The following is a 12,179-nucleotide window of genomic DNA, read 5'->3' as shown; positions in this document are numbered from 1 at the left end:
TCAAATTTAACCTTTATTTTTTTAAATTAAAACTTCTAAATTTTGAATCTACTCCGGGCACTTAAAAATTATTATTTTTACTAAAGCGATTTTACGTGAAAACTCTGGTTCTTACAACAAGCAAAGCAAAGTACTCACCTCACTTAATCACACAATAAAAACGTGCTGAAAGCAACGAAAAATTTATTCATTAAAATTTATGTAAATGGTCCACCAAAGGTGTTTAAATAGGCCCCTAACAAACTAAAAAAGATGATATAAGATTTTGAAATTTAAATTAGATTTGATCTTTAATGAATTAAATCAGATTTGATTTAAATTTTTAATTTAAAAAAATACTACTAAACAAATCAGAACTAAACAAATCTTCTAACAAACTCTAACAGTAGAACAAACTAAAACAAAGGCCTAAATTTTCGAAATTTAATAATAAATTATGCTTCTCATTGAATTTGAAAAACATTATTAGGCTTCTTGTTGTCCTGTCTTAACCCAATGGGTCTTGCCCATTCTTCTTTGGTTAGAACTTGATGTAACTCCTTATGCGTAAGTGCTGCCAAGTTTCTAAAGCTCTCCTTGAGTTTTTTCGCACGTTCTCTAGTGATAGAGCCTTCTAAAAGTGTAAAATTCTTATTCTGCCCTTTTACTTTAGAATGTCCCAATTATTTTTCTGAGCATGTATCACAAAATCTTTAAAAATCATCACCTCTTGAGCTTGTTATGAAAAAATTATTTCTATCCACTCTTGAATTTACTATAGAAAGATTATCTTAATTCACTACTGAGTTTGTTCAACAAATCCAGAATTTCATATAAGAAACAAAAACAAACTTAAAAAAAAAATCTCCTTTAAAAATGACAAAAATCACAAATAAAAAAAATCATATAAAAATTATAAAAAAATATTAAGTGAACACTTTTTTTAACTAAATTTGATATTTTTTCTACATTTTTTTCTTTTTTAATTGATATTTATTATTCTAATAAATTATTAAACTAATTTCATTAAATTTAGTTATTCAAATAATTTGATCACCCAATATTATTAAAAAAGAGAGAGATTAAATTAAAAAATGATCTTCTGGCAAAGCGGAGATTAACAACCAAAATAAACAGTTAACCTGGTATCAATATCAATATCAATATCAATATCCTAATGATTTCTCCAAAATCAATTTAAGATTCCAAATACAAAGGTATGGCTTTTTTGAATTGGTCCCCGATTGCCTTTTCTGCCCCCTTTCGAATTACCCCCACACACACCCGCCCATCCTCATCACCGTTATCAACAACAATTAAACAATTTTTGAATCCCAATTGACAATTGTAAAATAAATCCTAGTTTTAGAAAATAATTAAGGGTTTCTACTTTCTAATTTCAAACCCCCTTTAAAAAAGTAAAAGAAAAAAAAAAAATCGCATCCTTCAATGTTGGCCCCTCTTTCCCTTTTCAGATTTCCCCAACCCCCCACACCCACCATCCATCATGATTATCATGAACAACAAGTAACGATTTTTGAGCCCATCACCCTCCAAAATCCCAAAAATGTTCCTAAACAAATTGATTAGGGTTCCAATTTAGGAAAATTGGGGGAAAAAAAAAAGAATTAGGGTTTTTTCTGTTCTTAGCCCAAAACCACCTGAAATACCGTAACAACCACCAAGTGTCGATTTGGAGGCTGTGGAAATGGCGACGAGGGGCACGAGATCCGAGAAGGTTCGGAGAATTTTCCAGCAATTCGACGCGAACAGCGACGGTGGTCTCAATAGGGAGGAAATGGCTTCGCTTGTTGTGGCAGTGAACCCTAGGGTGAAGTTCAGCGACGAACAGATCAACGCCATTCTCGACGAGGTTTTCCGAACCTATGGCGATTTCATTGACGGCGATAAGGGGCTCACCTACGAGGGCCTCCTCCGAACCTACGACGACGGTGCCGGCGACGTGGACAGGGACTTCGACGCACTCGGCCTCGAGCTCAACCTCGAGGAGGCTGCGGCCGCCGCTAAGGGCTCCTCGGCGGCGGCTGCGTCCGAGGCCTCGTCTTCGTCCATTGTAGACGAGAGGATGGCGGTGGAGACGCAGAAGAAGCAACGGACGGCGGCTTGGGCCGTGTCGCCAAACCACGGGATTGTGTTCGACGACACTTGGAAGATTGTGGACGATTTGGAGATTCTAATTAAGAGGCTGAGGACGAAGCAGGCAAAAGATGGAAAATTGAAAGGGGAGAATTTTGATGCGTATTCAGATGCCGGTTGGTCCCGGGAATTGGGGCCTTCCGCAGAGATTTCGGAGAAAAGGGTGTTTTGGGAAGAATCAGGACATGATTATGCTGTGTTTTTGAAGGAATTAGGGGTTTTGAGGGGTAGGGCAGATGCTGCTAGGTCAAGGGAAGAGGCATTTGATGGACACATGGCGATTGGGCGAGTTTTGTATGAGCATCAGTTGTTCAAGGAGGCTTTGGTGAGTTTCAAGAGGGCTTGTGAGTTGCAGCCTGTGGATGTGAGGCCACATTTTAGGGCTGGGAATTGTTTGTATGTTCTTGGCAGGTACAGGGAGGCCAAGGAGGAGTACCTGTTGGCTTTGGAGGCAGCTGAGGCAGGCGGGAATCAGTGGGCCTATTTGCTACCGCAGATTTATGTCAACCTTGGGATTGCGCTGGAAGGTGAAGGTATGGTCTTGAGTGCCTGTGAATATTATAGGGAGGCTGCAATTCTTTGTCCCACTCATTTTAGAGCATTGAAGCTACTAGGTAGTGCACTTTTCGGTGTAGGGGAGTATAGGGCCGCAGTGAAGGCGTTGGAGGAAGCAATTTTCATGAAGCCTGATTATGCTGATGCGCATTGTGACTTGGCTTCGGCTTTGCATGCCATGAATGACGATGAGAGGGCAATTGAGGTGTTTCAGAAAGCTATTGATTTGAAGCCTGGTCATGTAGATGCTCTATACAATTTGGGTGGGCTTTATATGGATCTTGGTAGGTTCCAGAGGGCTTCAGAGATGTACACTCGGGTTTTAGCCGTTTGGCCAAATCATTGGCGAGCACAGCTGAATAAGGCTGTGTCATTGCTGGGAGCTGGGGAGAATGAAGAAGCCAAGAAATCTTTGAAGGAAGCGCTGAAAATGACGAATAGGGTTGAGTTGCACGATGCGATAGCACATCTGAAGCAGCTGCAGAAAAAGAAGACAAAAACTAATGGAGGTTCTTCTGGGGAGTCAACGTATCTTGAAGTTGAACCATCCAAATTCAAGGTTGTTGGAGACAAGACTACTGTGAGGCAGGAATTAGCAACTGCCTTGCAAATCAGAGCACTTCAGAGGGTTTCTAGGTTAAATCGTTGCAGTGTGGAGCTTTTGAAGAAGGAAATGAGTGAACATGATGTGCCAGTGTCGTATTCAGGCAGTGGTGTTCCAGAAAAGTCCATTCGGAAGCCAAACTTGGAAGAAATTCTTCACAGATTACTTAATTTTTTAAAGCCCGAGACTTTTCAAGGAGCAGTAAAAGCCATAAATGAGAGGATACTTTCTGTTTTGGATGAAAGTGGCTCAGGCAGAGTGGATCTGGGAATGTTTTTTGCCATTCTCGCTCCTATTTGTGGCGGTCCTCCGGAAAGACGCAAAAGGGTTGCCTTTGATGCTCTTGTTTGGCGTCCCATGAATGAAGACGGTGCTAGCGTTAGGAAAGTTGATGCTACAACATATATCAAGTTGTTAAGGGCTATTTATGTTCCTTCACAAGGGGTTAGTGAATTAATGGAAGTTCATGGAGAATCGGATACTTCAATGGTGTCTTTCTCCGAGTTTCTTGTTATGTTTGATGATCCAGATTGGGGGTTTGGCATCATGCCTACTCTGGTGAAGCTTGAAGCAGGGGATAGAAATCGACATGGCAACAGCGTGTGTGCTGTTTGTCGCTACCCAATTATCGGTTCCCGGTTCAAGGAGATAAAATCTCATTTTAGTTTGTGTAACCAATGCTACAGTCAGGGAAAGGTTCCTTCCACGTTTAAGCAGGAAGAATACAGATTCAAAGAGTATGCAAGTGAATCTGAAGCTATGAAAGATAAGTGTATGTGCTTTAATTTGCAACCTCGTACTGACCAGTAGATAGATGAATTCAATTTTTTGTCTCCTGATGTTTATTTTTTTCATGGTTCTGCCGCTGTGTATTATCCGTCTTGTTAATTCTAGCTTTTTCAGTGTGGAATATCTTAGCTCATGTGTATAATAATTGTTTCAGGTTGTGCTTTAGTAACTGTTTATATTGTAAAACATTTAACTGAACTTCGAAAATTTGCATTGATCATGTTTCTATGTTCATTATTATTGTTTGTGTATGATTCGGACTTGGTAATGTTACTGTGATTCAAATATTCAGTTATATGCTTATAGTTTGATGCTATATTGTGAAGAAACTAGTTTTGAGAGTTGTTCTTAATGGTGAGTCTCGTGTGGGTTTAAAAACGTGGGAGAAATTTTTTATAGATTAATTTCATATGTAATTTTATATATGGCCTAATCCATGAAACTTCCCTTTTTTGTTTTCACTCCACATCAAACTCTCCCTAAGGATATGTTTAGTTGGAGGGTAGAAGTGGAGGGTAAATTTTACCTGCTGCTAAAGTATACCGAACACAATACATTGTACATTTGTGGATCCCATGTTTTGTGTGTTACAGTGCTACCCATGGTTCTGAAAACCGGACTAGACCGGCTGGTCACCGGTCTGACCGGGAACCGGAAGTCTGCAGTTTGGTCCATCAGGAGATACTGCCATTTCGAAAACCGCATGAAAACTGTTGAACCGGCCAGTTGGACTGAACCGGGACCCGGCTGGTTTAATGAAATGTCGCCGTTTTATGTTTCGTTTAAAACCAAAAAGCAATCTGATCCCTTCCTTGTTCCAGCAGCCCAGTCCCTTTCTCCTTTTCTTTCCTTCACAATTCAGAACCTTGCACTGCCCTCAACCAAAAGAAACCCTAGCCATGTAGCCTCCACCACCACCGCCATCCGTTGCGCACTCAGGAGCTTCCCTCTTAGTGCTTTTGGCGTGCTCCAAGTCTTCGACCTTTGATCGCTCTCACTGATCGCAGCTTCTTCCTCGAGGTCAGCTCGGCGTTCGTCGTCTTCCGTCTGCTAAGCCGCGTTCTTCGTCTTCGTCTTCGTCCTTTTAATCTCTTTGATATGTTCTACCCTAATAGAGCCTTAATTTGACTAATTTGCTTGTGTATGATTAAACCTTGTTACTTTATGAAAGAATGAACTACTTGACATTCTGGAGCCTTAATTTTCTTGTACCAGAGACAATTTTTGATGTATACCCAATATAATTTGCTTTGCTTTTGTGATTTTGTTTTCTTCTATGAATCAATGTTTATTTGAAGGTAGCTTGTTAGGTTCTCTATTTTGTTTGATTGTGATGTATTTTACTTGGTGCTAGTATTTTGTGATGCTATTGAACAGAACAGAATGTGTCAGATTGAGCTGAAAGTAGGGTAATATTTGGAACATAATCATTCATGTTTGGATGTTTGTATTAGAGGCAGCCAAAAATTAATTTTGATTTATTGGTGCCACAGGTTTTGGAGTTATCATGTGCTCTAGCACTTGTGTAATTTGATGATTGCCTGTTATTGCTACATTGAAAGTTTATTTCAGCGTGTGATACTTTTATTTGGGTTTAGGGTTGACATTTGAGTTAGATTTTCTTTTCTTTTTTAAAAACTCAAATGTCACCTTAATATGGGTTCTACTTCTACCTATGATTGCTGGAAATTGTTGAAAATAACTGCTATTGAACTTTGTGTTGAAATGATTATATTATATTGTTTTAAGGTTATTTGTCAAGTGTGGCGATGGTTAACCTTTATGTTTGTGAATTTGAACTTGATGGATGATTATATAATGTACTTCTTGGTAGTAACACTTTTGTTTTATCTAAAGAAATGTCACTGTCTTTTGAACAAAGTTGAACTGATCAGTGATCACTGATTATCTATATTTCACTAATTTAGTATATATTAGTTGAATGAGTCAGTTCATTTGAGAATTTGAGGGAGCTGAAATTTGATAATGATATATCACAAAATAGAATTCATTTGAGAATTTGAGATATAACAATAGCAAAAATTTTGTAGCAGTATCTTTTCATGAGCTTCACAGAAAAATTATTGTTGTATATTGTGCTTTATAAGAATTGTTAGGTTTACTATATGAATACTCATGGAAATCATAGCTAGAGCCCAGAGATTTAGTAATTGTTTATTCGTCATTATCATCATCATATCATGTTCTAATTTTCCCTCCTATGTATGTGTTTATGGTTGCTTCCATAAAACGGGATCACAAAAGTCCCCAAATTTGATATATAAATTTTATTATAAAACGGTTTTTCGGTTAGACTACAGTTGAACCGGTTGGACTATTAAACTAATAAATCAATGACTAGAATAGTTTGATGACTAGTCCGATTTTCAGAACCTTGGTGCTACCATATATTTCTGTATCATTATTTTGGCAGTGTACTATGGCTCGGCGGTTATGTATTATTTTCATTTTGGGTTTCCTGTTGTCACTGTTATGCCATGATCAATACGACTGTTCTTGTAATTGTTTTAAATTATCTTAAAATTTTAATATGGGACGCTTTGTCTATTTAGATTTTAGAATACACAAAAGTTTCTAACAATACAGTTCTTTTCCAATTTGATTTGTTTAATTTGGAATTTTTAAATTTTTTTAGGGATTATTTTAAAATTTTTTAAAAATTGTTAGAAACTGTTTTCTACTTCATTCTTTGGATCAAATTGGATGAGATTGTATTATCCAATGAAAATACATATTGGGGGTGTTTTGGGTGTTTTAAAATTTGTAGAAGTATTTGATTTTAAAAATTTTAAGGATTGATTTAGATAATTATTTAAAATATTTATACTCATAAAAGTTACCCGTAATAAAGAAATTATCTATGGAAATATCAAAACGCCTATGGATCTACTTATGACCGAAATTAATGGATGATATTTTTCTTGTATGGAGGTCATTCTTTGTTCTTCCAAAATTAACTTCTTTTATGGATAAATTTGTTAGTGTATTGAATTGTTATGGATAAAAATAATAGTTTATTTAAACAGATATATTTATATATGAATCGATAATTCAAATAATTGATTTCTGAAAAATGGTTTATCTTTTTTGTCTCTTGATTCTCTTAAACGTCCTCTAGTTCCTGCATGGGGAAAAAAATTAAATAAATGCTTTTTAAGACTTCAAAATAAACTCTTTTGAGAAGCATATTTAGGAATACTATTGAGATGTTATATTATTATACTTTAAGTTTTATGTATTATTAGTGTGCAAAACTTTGACATTTTTTCATATCTATTGTTCAAAAAGTAATTTAAGTGAATGAGTCTCACTAGTTGGCAGGGCAGTTATTAATATCAAAATTTCATTCATTGTTATACATTCTACATCTGCTGGTTTATGGTGGCCACAAATATGTTCATATATATAAATAGTATAATTTTTGTGAGGGAAATCCAGCTTGGATCCCCAATAATTACCTGAGAATTCGTAATTTCTTCTTTTCTGACCGAATCAAATCAATGACTCAAGATGAATTCTTCTCCCACACCAATATTTTTTCTTCTAAAAGTGTAATTAGTTTGTTTGAAATTTATAGTTGTTTATTTTTTTAAAAAAAGCATGTGAAGAGAAGCTTCTTAAGGGGAAAAAAATGGAATACCTTTACCCCGTAGATTATCAATACAACAAGAGTAATAAGACAAAATAGGTCCCAATGAATTAAGTGACGAATTCATTGGTTTTTTTTTTTTTTCAAATAAAAAGTGTGGTGTTTTCGGAGAAAATTTTTTTATGGGTATCTAGGTATTTAAGAGGAAAAAAAAAAAAAAAAACTCAAATAAGTTTCTAAAGAATTTTAACTTTACGTCATACACTGAGTTAAACTTAGTATATTGAATTCATTTCCTGATTTCCCATTTATAATGTTCTCTTTAGATTCAGGGTGTGGTCCTCGTCGACGTGTGAAACAGCTTCGAATTGTAGATGAAGACTAGATTGAATTCTTACTGTGCAACAAAGTTTTCTAGCTACTGCTGTAAGTGCAAGAAACTCAAAATGGAGCAATAAGGCATTACTACACTCAGTTTCTGCATGCACATTATTGAACTTATTGATCCACCAGTTTATTCTGAGAAATGGGGCTAGAAAATGTAACCCATCAGCTAGTGCCAGCACTCGCAAGTTTTTATTCCACCATTTGTTTTTGGGTCTGAATTTTTATTCCACTTCAAAAAGGTTAAAAACTGTGTTATGTAAAGATTTTTGCTCATATGTATACGCTAACAGACAATATGGAATCGAGCCTAGTGCAGATCTATTTCGGAGGCCAGAGATCAGCCACTAGGCTATGCTTCGAAGTGTATTTTGGTTGAAATTATAGATATCGAACGTGAGTAATAAAATTTAGTTAGGAAGGAAAGTGTCTTAAAGAAATTTTTTGGAAATCTATTTGGCTATATAGTCTTTATTATATATGTTTGTTTTTACTGGTTAGAATATCGTAACAAATATATTTTAATAGATCCAGTAAAGTTTTTCGAAAAACAAAAACAAAATCTAATTATTAGAATTGTTTACAGTAATATTAAGTAATTGATAATAAATATTTTTTATAAAAATAGTCTTGTTTTTATAAAAAAAATCATAAGAAAATATAAATGTAGTAAAGACTTGTTGTCAAAAGCCTTTTCAATTTCTTAAAATTTATTTTATTATTCATTTATTAGAATAGACATTCATCAAGTGCAATGTTTGTTGTACTTGAGTAGGGATGTACATGGTTCGGTCCGACCCGAAGATCCGGCCTCCGAACATTTTAATGGCACCGGGTCTAGAGTTGGTAAGGACCTCAAAAATAGATCCGATCATTATTTATGGTCGGGTTCAGGTTAAGGCGAACCCAGCTTCACCCGACCCATGTGCACTCTAAGAGAATTAAAAAAGGTATATATACTTTAAATTAATTCCAATATTATGTTATATTAATTATAAATTTATTATTTTATTTTTAATCACACTTGTTGAATTAGAAAATAGATTAAAGAAGCATTAAATTAGAATTTATGAACAAATTTAAGTTCAAATAGGAATATCAACTTCTGAATAACAAGTTTCTTTTTTATAAATAAGTGCATCATAAATAAATTTTTTTATAAATAAGTTTCTTTATAAATTATTGTTAAAACTTTATAGGCTTGTTTTCACCCGATTTAGACCCGGTATAATTGTGGCCCAAAAATGTTTAGGTTTCATCGAATCTAGGATCAGGTTAGAGTCTAAAAAATAGACCTAGTGTTTAAGGGCGAGTCTGAGTTAGAAAAATTCGGTTTCACCCGACTAATATATACTCCTATATTTGAGTGCGTATAATTATTTAGGATTGCTTAAATGACTATTTATGTGCTATTTAAAATAAATGTGATCTTGTTGTGGTAGATGTATGCATTGTTTGTATTTGTTGGAGGTATGAAGGATTCAAAGGTAAGGAAAAACGTCAAATTTTAGTGGAAATCCTTGGCTATTAATCTAAGTTATGGCAAAAGCAAGTGTTTACGAAAATCCTCATTTTAGATCCCATTGATGAAGCTTAAACTCGCCACTACGTCTGTCAATCCATAATCCATTAATCTTGAGGCATGCATCATTAAAATGGTCTAATTACTTCCTCATGGATTTTTTTGGGTGCTGGTAACCCTTAGGAAGGTAATCAAGTGTTGTGCTTTGGTCATCCTAGTTTTGAAGTTTGTTAGGAAACGTTTTAAGATGTAGGCAAAACATGATATCGTCCTTTTAGAAAATGAGTTGAACCATTTGATTGCCTGGGCAGACAAGATTATTAGGAAAGTATGACATCAGACGACATCCACTGGAGTCTTGGAGTTTATCTTGGCCTCAAAAATGGTTAAGTGTTCTTGGGGTCTTTAGTCCTGTCATACTTCATATCGGTAAGTTTATCAAAGTGACGTGATAGATGTACTCAGAGAACCTCATCCACAGCTCCCATCACCACAGGTTCTTCCCGCAGACGCTTGATAGTTCCCATGCCTGCTATCCCCATGCCCCTTTTGTATTTATGACTCAGTAAGGATGGATCATCAATCCCTGTGATCCCAAGGAATCATGTTATCAACAAACTATTCTATTTGGAGTGATCCACCACTAATAGGGAAGATCCCTTCCTATTTCAAATGAATTTTATATCGTAATTGTTATCAAGGTTGGAACCTGCATGTATCATTATCAATGCTAGGATGTTAGGTAAAGTTGTGTAACCGGATTTATTTTATACAAAATAATTCATGAAAACCAGTGTAGTAACCCTCCTTTAAAAATTTACATCAAATCACACAATTGATGTAATCTTAAAAATTTGATACTATAACACTAGGCGCATCTAACTTTCACTACAATCTAGTCTCATATAATTCAAAGCTTTGTAGATTGAGTTATGACTCTTAGAAGTTGATTGCCTTGTATTTTAATATAGATTTAGAACCTATTTTATAATCTTTCTTTAAAAAATTTATAATTAAACCAAAAGAGCTTGAAACCTCCTCATTTTTTATGACATTATACTAGACTCAACGTAAGATCCCAAATTTTAGAAATTAAATAATAAATTATTTATTATTTATTTTATTTATTTAAGAATATATTTTTAGAGAATTTTATATTAATTGATTATTTTTTTATTATTGATTTAAAGCTTTAGTGATTGAAAATAATGAGTATTTTATATGCTTCAATTTGAATAATTAGATTTTGAACTTTATTTTATAATTTAAAAAAAATTAATTTGATTACTCTCAAATTATTGAATTAGAGTATTTATTTAAAAATAATTTATAAATTGATAACTTAAATAGTATTTTTATAAATGTTAATGTTGGATTTAGATTGATTTTCAATTACTCTATAACCCCTACTTTTATTAAAATGACCAAAATTACCCTTATACCTAATTTTACCCAAAACAAACCCTAATCCTAATATTACAAACACTCACACTCTCACATCTTTCAACCCCTACACACGCAGCCGCACCCCTTCCCTAACCTTACTTACCCCCGTTCTATTCCTCTATTACTTTCTAAATGCAATAAATAATTTCTTTCCAGAACCCTTGAGATATCAGTTTCTGTTATATTATGCTTATGTTTTGTGATGTTATTGTGATAGGGTTGAGTTTCGGTTATTACGTGTCACGTTTGAAGTTGTAGTTGTTGTTACAGAAGCGGTATGGAGCTGTGGTTACGGCTACAACTGTTGCGGGCCGGGAGAAAAACTAGTTTTTGACACATTTTAGAGTTTCCGAGCTTTGACAATCGAGGTAAGGACGCTTTCCTTAAACTCATTTTATTGTCAAGAATTGTTATAAGTCGATATTGATGCAAAAATATATTTTTAGTGATTATGTGAGTCTTATGGATTGATTGAGTTATTTTGAAAGAATGTAATTGTTTACTTGATTGAATTCTTGATTGATTGAGTTGGCATTGTGATGGTTAATGAAAGCTTGATTTGGAAATCTGATTGGTTTATTTATATTGAGAAATGAGTTGCGTTGAAAATCTAATTTATATACATTTATATTAAGGAATGGTTTGGTTTTGAAACTGTTTGAGAAGGATGAGAATTCTGAGTTATGAATTGATTTTGTTGAAGTTAGTTTGTATTGTGATTGATGAGATTGGTTGCTTGAGTTCTAGACTTTGTTGATCCCTTGAGTTGAGTTGTTATTGTTGTGATAATGGTTTATTGGAAGTGATTTGAATGACTGAGAGATGTTTGGTTGGTTGTTGGGACCTTTGAAGGGTGGCAAAATTCGAATTTTAGAGGATGCTACCGAAGTTTTTATAAAACTCTAAGACTTTGTTTGAAGTGTTATTTAAAAGAAAATCTTATTTAAGAATTATATTATTTGATTTCGATTTATTACGAAAAGAGTCATGTTTTCAGTTCGATTTATTGAGAAAAGAATTATATTTTTATTTTTATTTATTAAGAAAGGAATTATGTTTTGAGTTTGATTTATTGAGAAAAGAGTTATAATTTGAGTTCGACTTATTACGAAAAGGGTTTTGTTTTGAGTTTG

At 34.4% G+C, this 12,179-nt stretch overlaps 1 protein-coding gene across 1 annotated transcript; it reads left to right on the top strand.

Moving 5' to 3' along the window:
* The first annotated feature begins 1,157 nt into the window (after positions 1-1,157).
* Positions 1,158-4,335, top strand: LOC107625320 (putative TPR repeat-containing protein At1g05150). The gene has a single exon (XM_016327937.3). The coding sequence runs from the start codon at positions 1,688-1,690 to the stop codon at positions 4,103-4,105; it is 2,418 nt and encodes an 805-aa protein (XP_016183423.1). The 5' UTR covers positions 1,158-1,687; the 3' UTR covers positions 4,106-4,335.
* The last annotated feature ends 7,844 nt before the right edge of the window (positions 4,336-12,179 follow it).

This window comes from Arachis ipaensis, chromosome B2 (genome assembly GCF_059453495.1).
Source record: "Arachis ipaensis isolate K30076 ecotype BB chromosome B2, ASM5945349v1, whole genome shotgun sequence".
Classification (NCBI taxonomy): domain Eukaryota; kingdom Viridiplantae; phylum Streptophyta; class Magnoliopsida; order Fabales; family Fabaceae; genus Arachis; species Arachis ipaensis.
The sequence above is the reverse complement of the archived record's forward strand: the minus strand, read 5'-3'. Positions and strand labels throughout refer to the sequence as shown.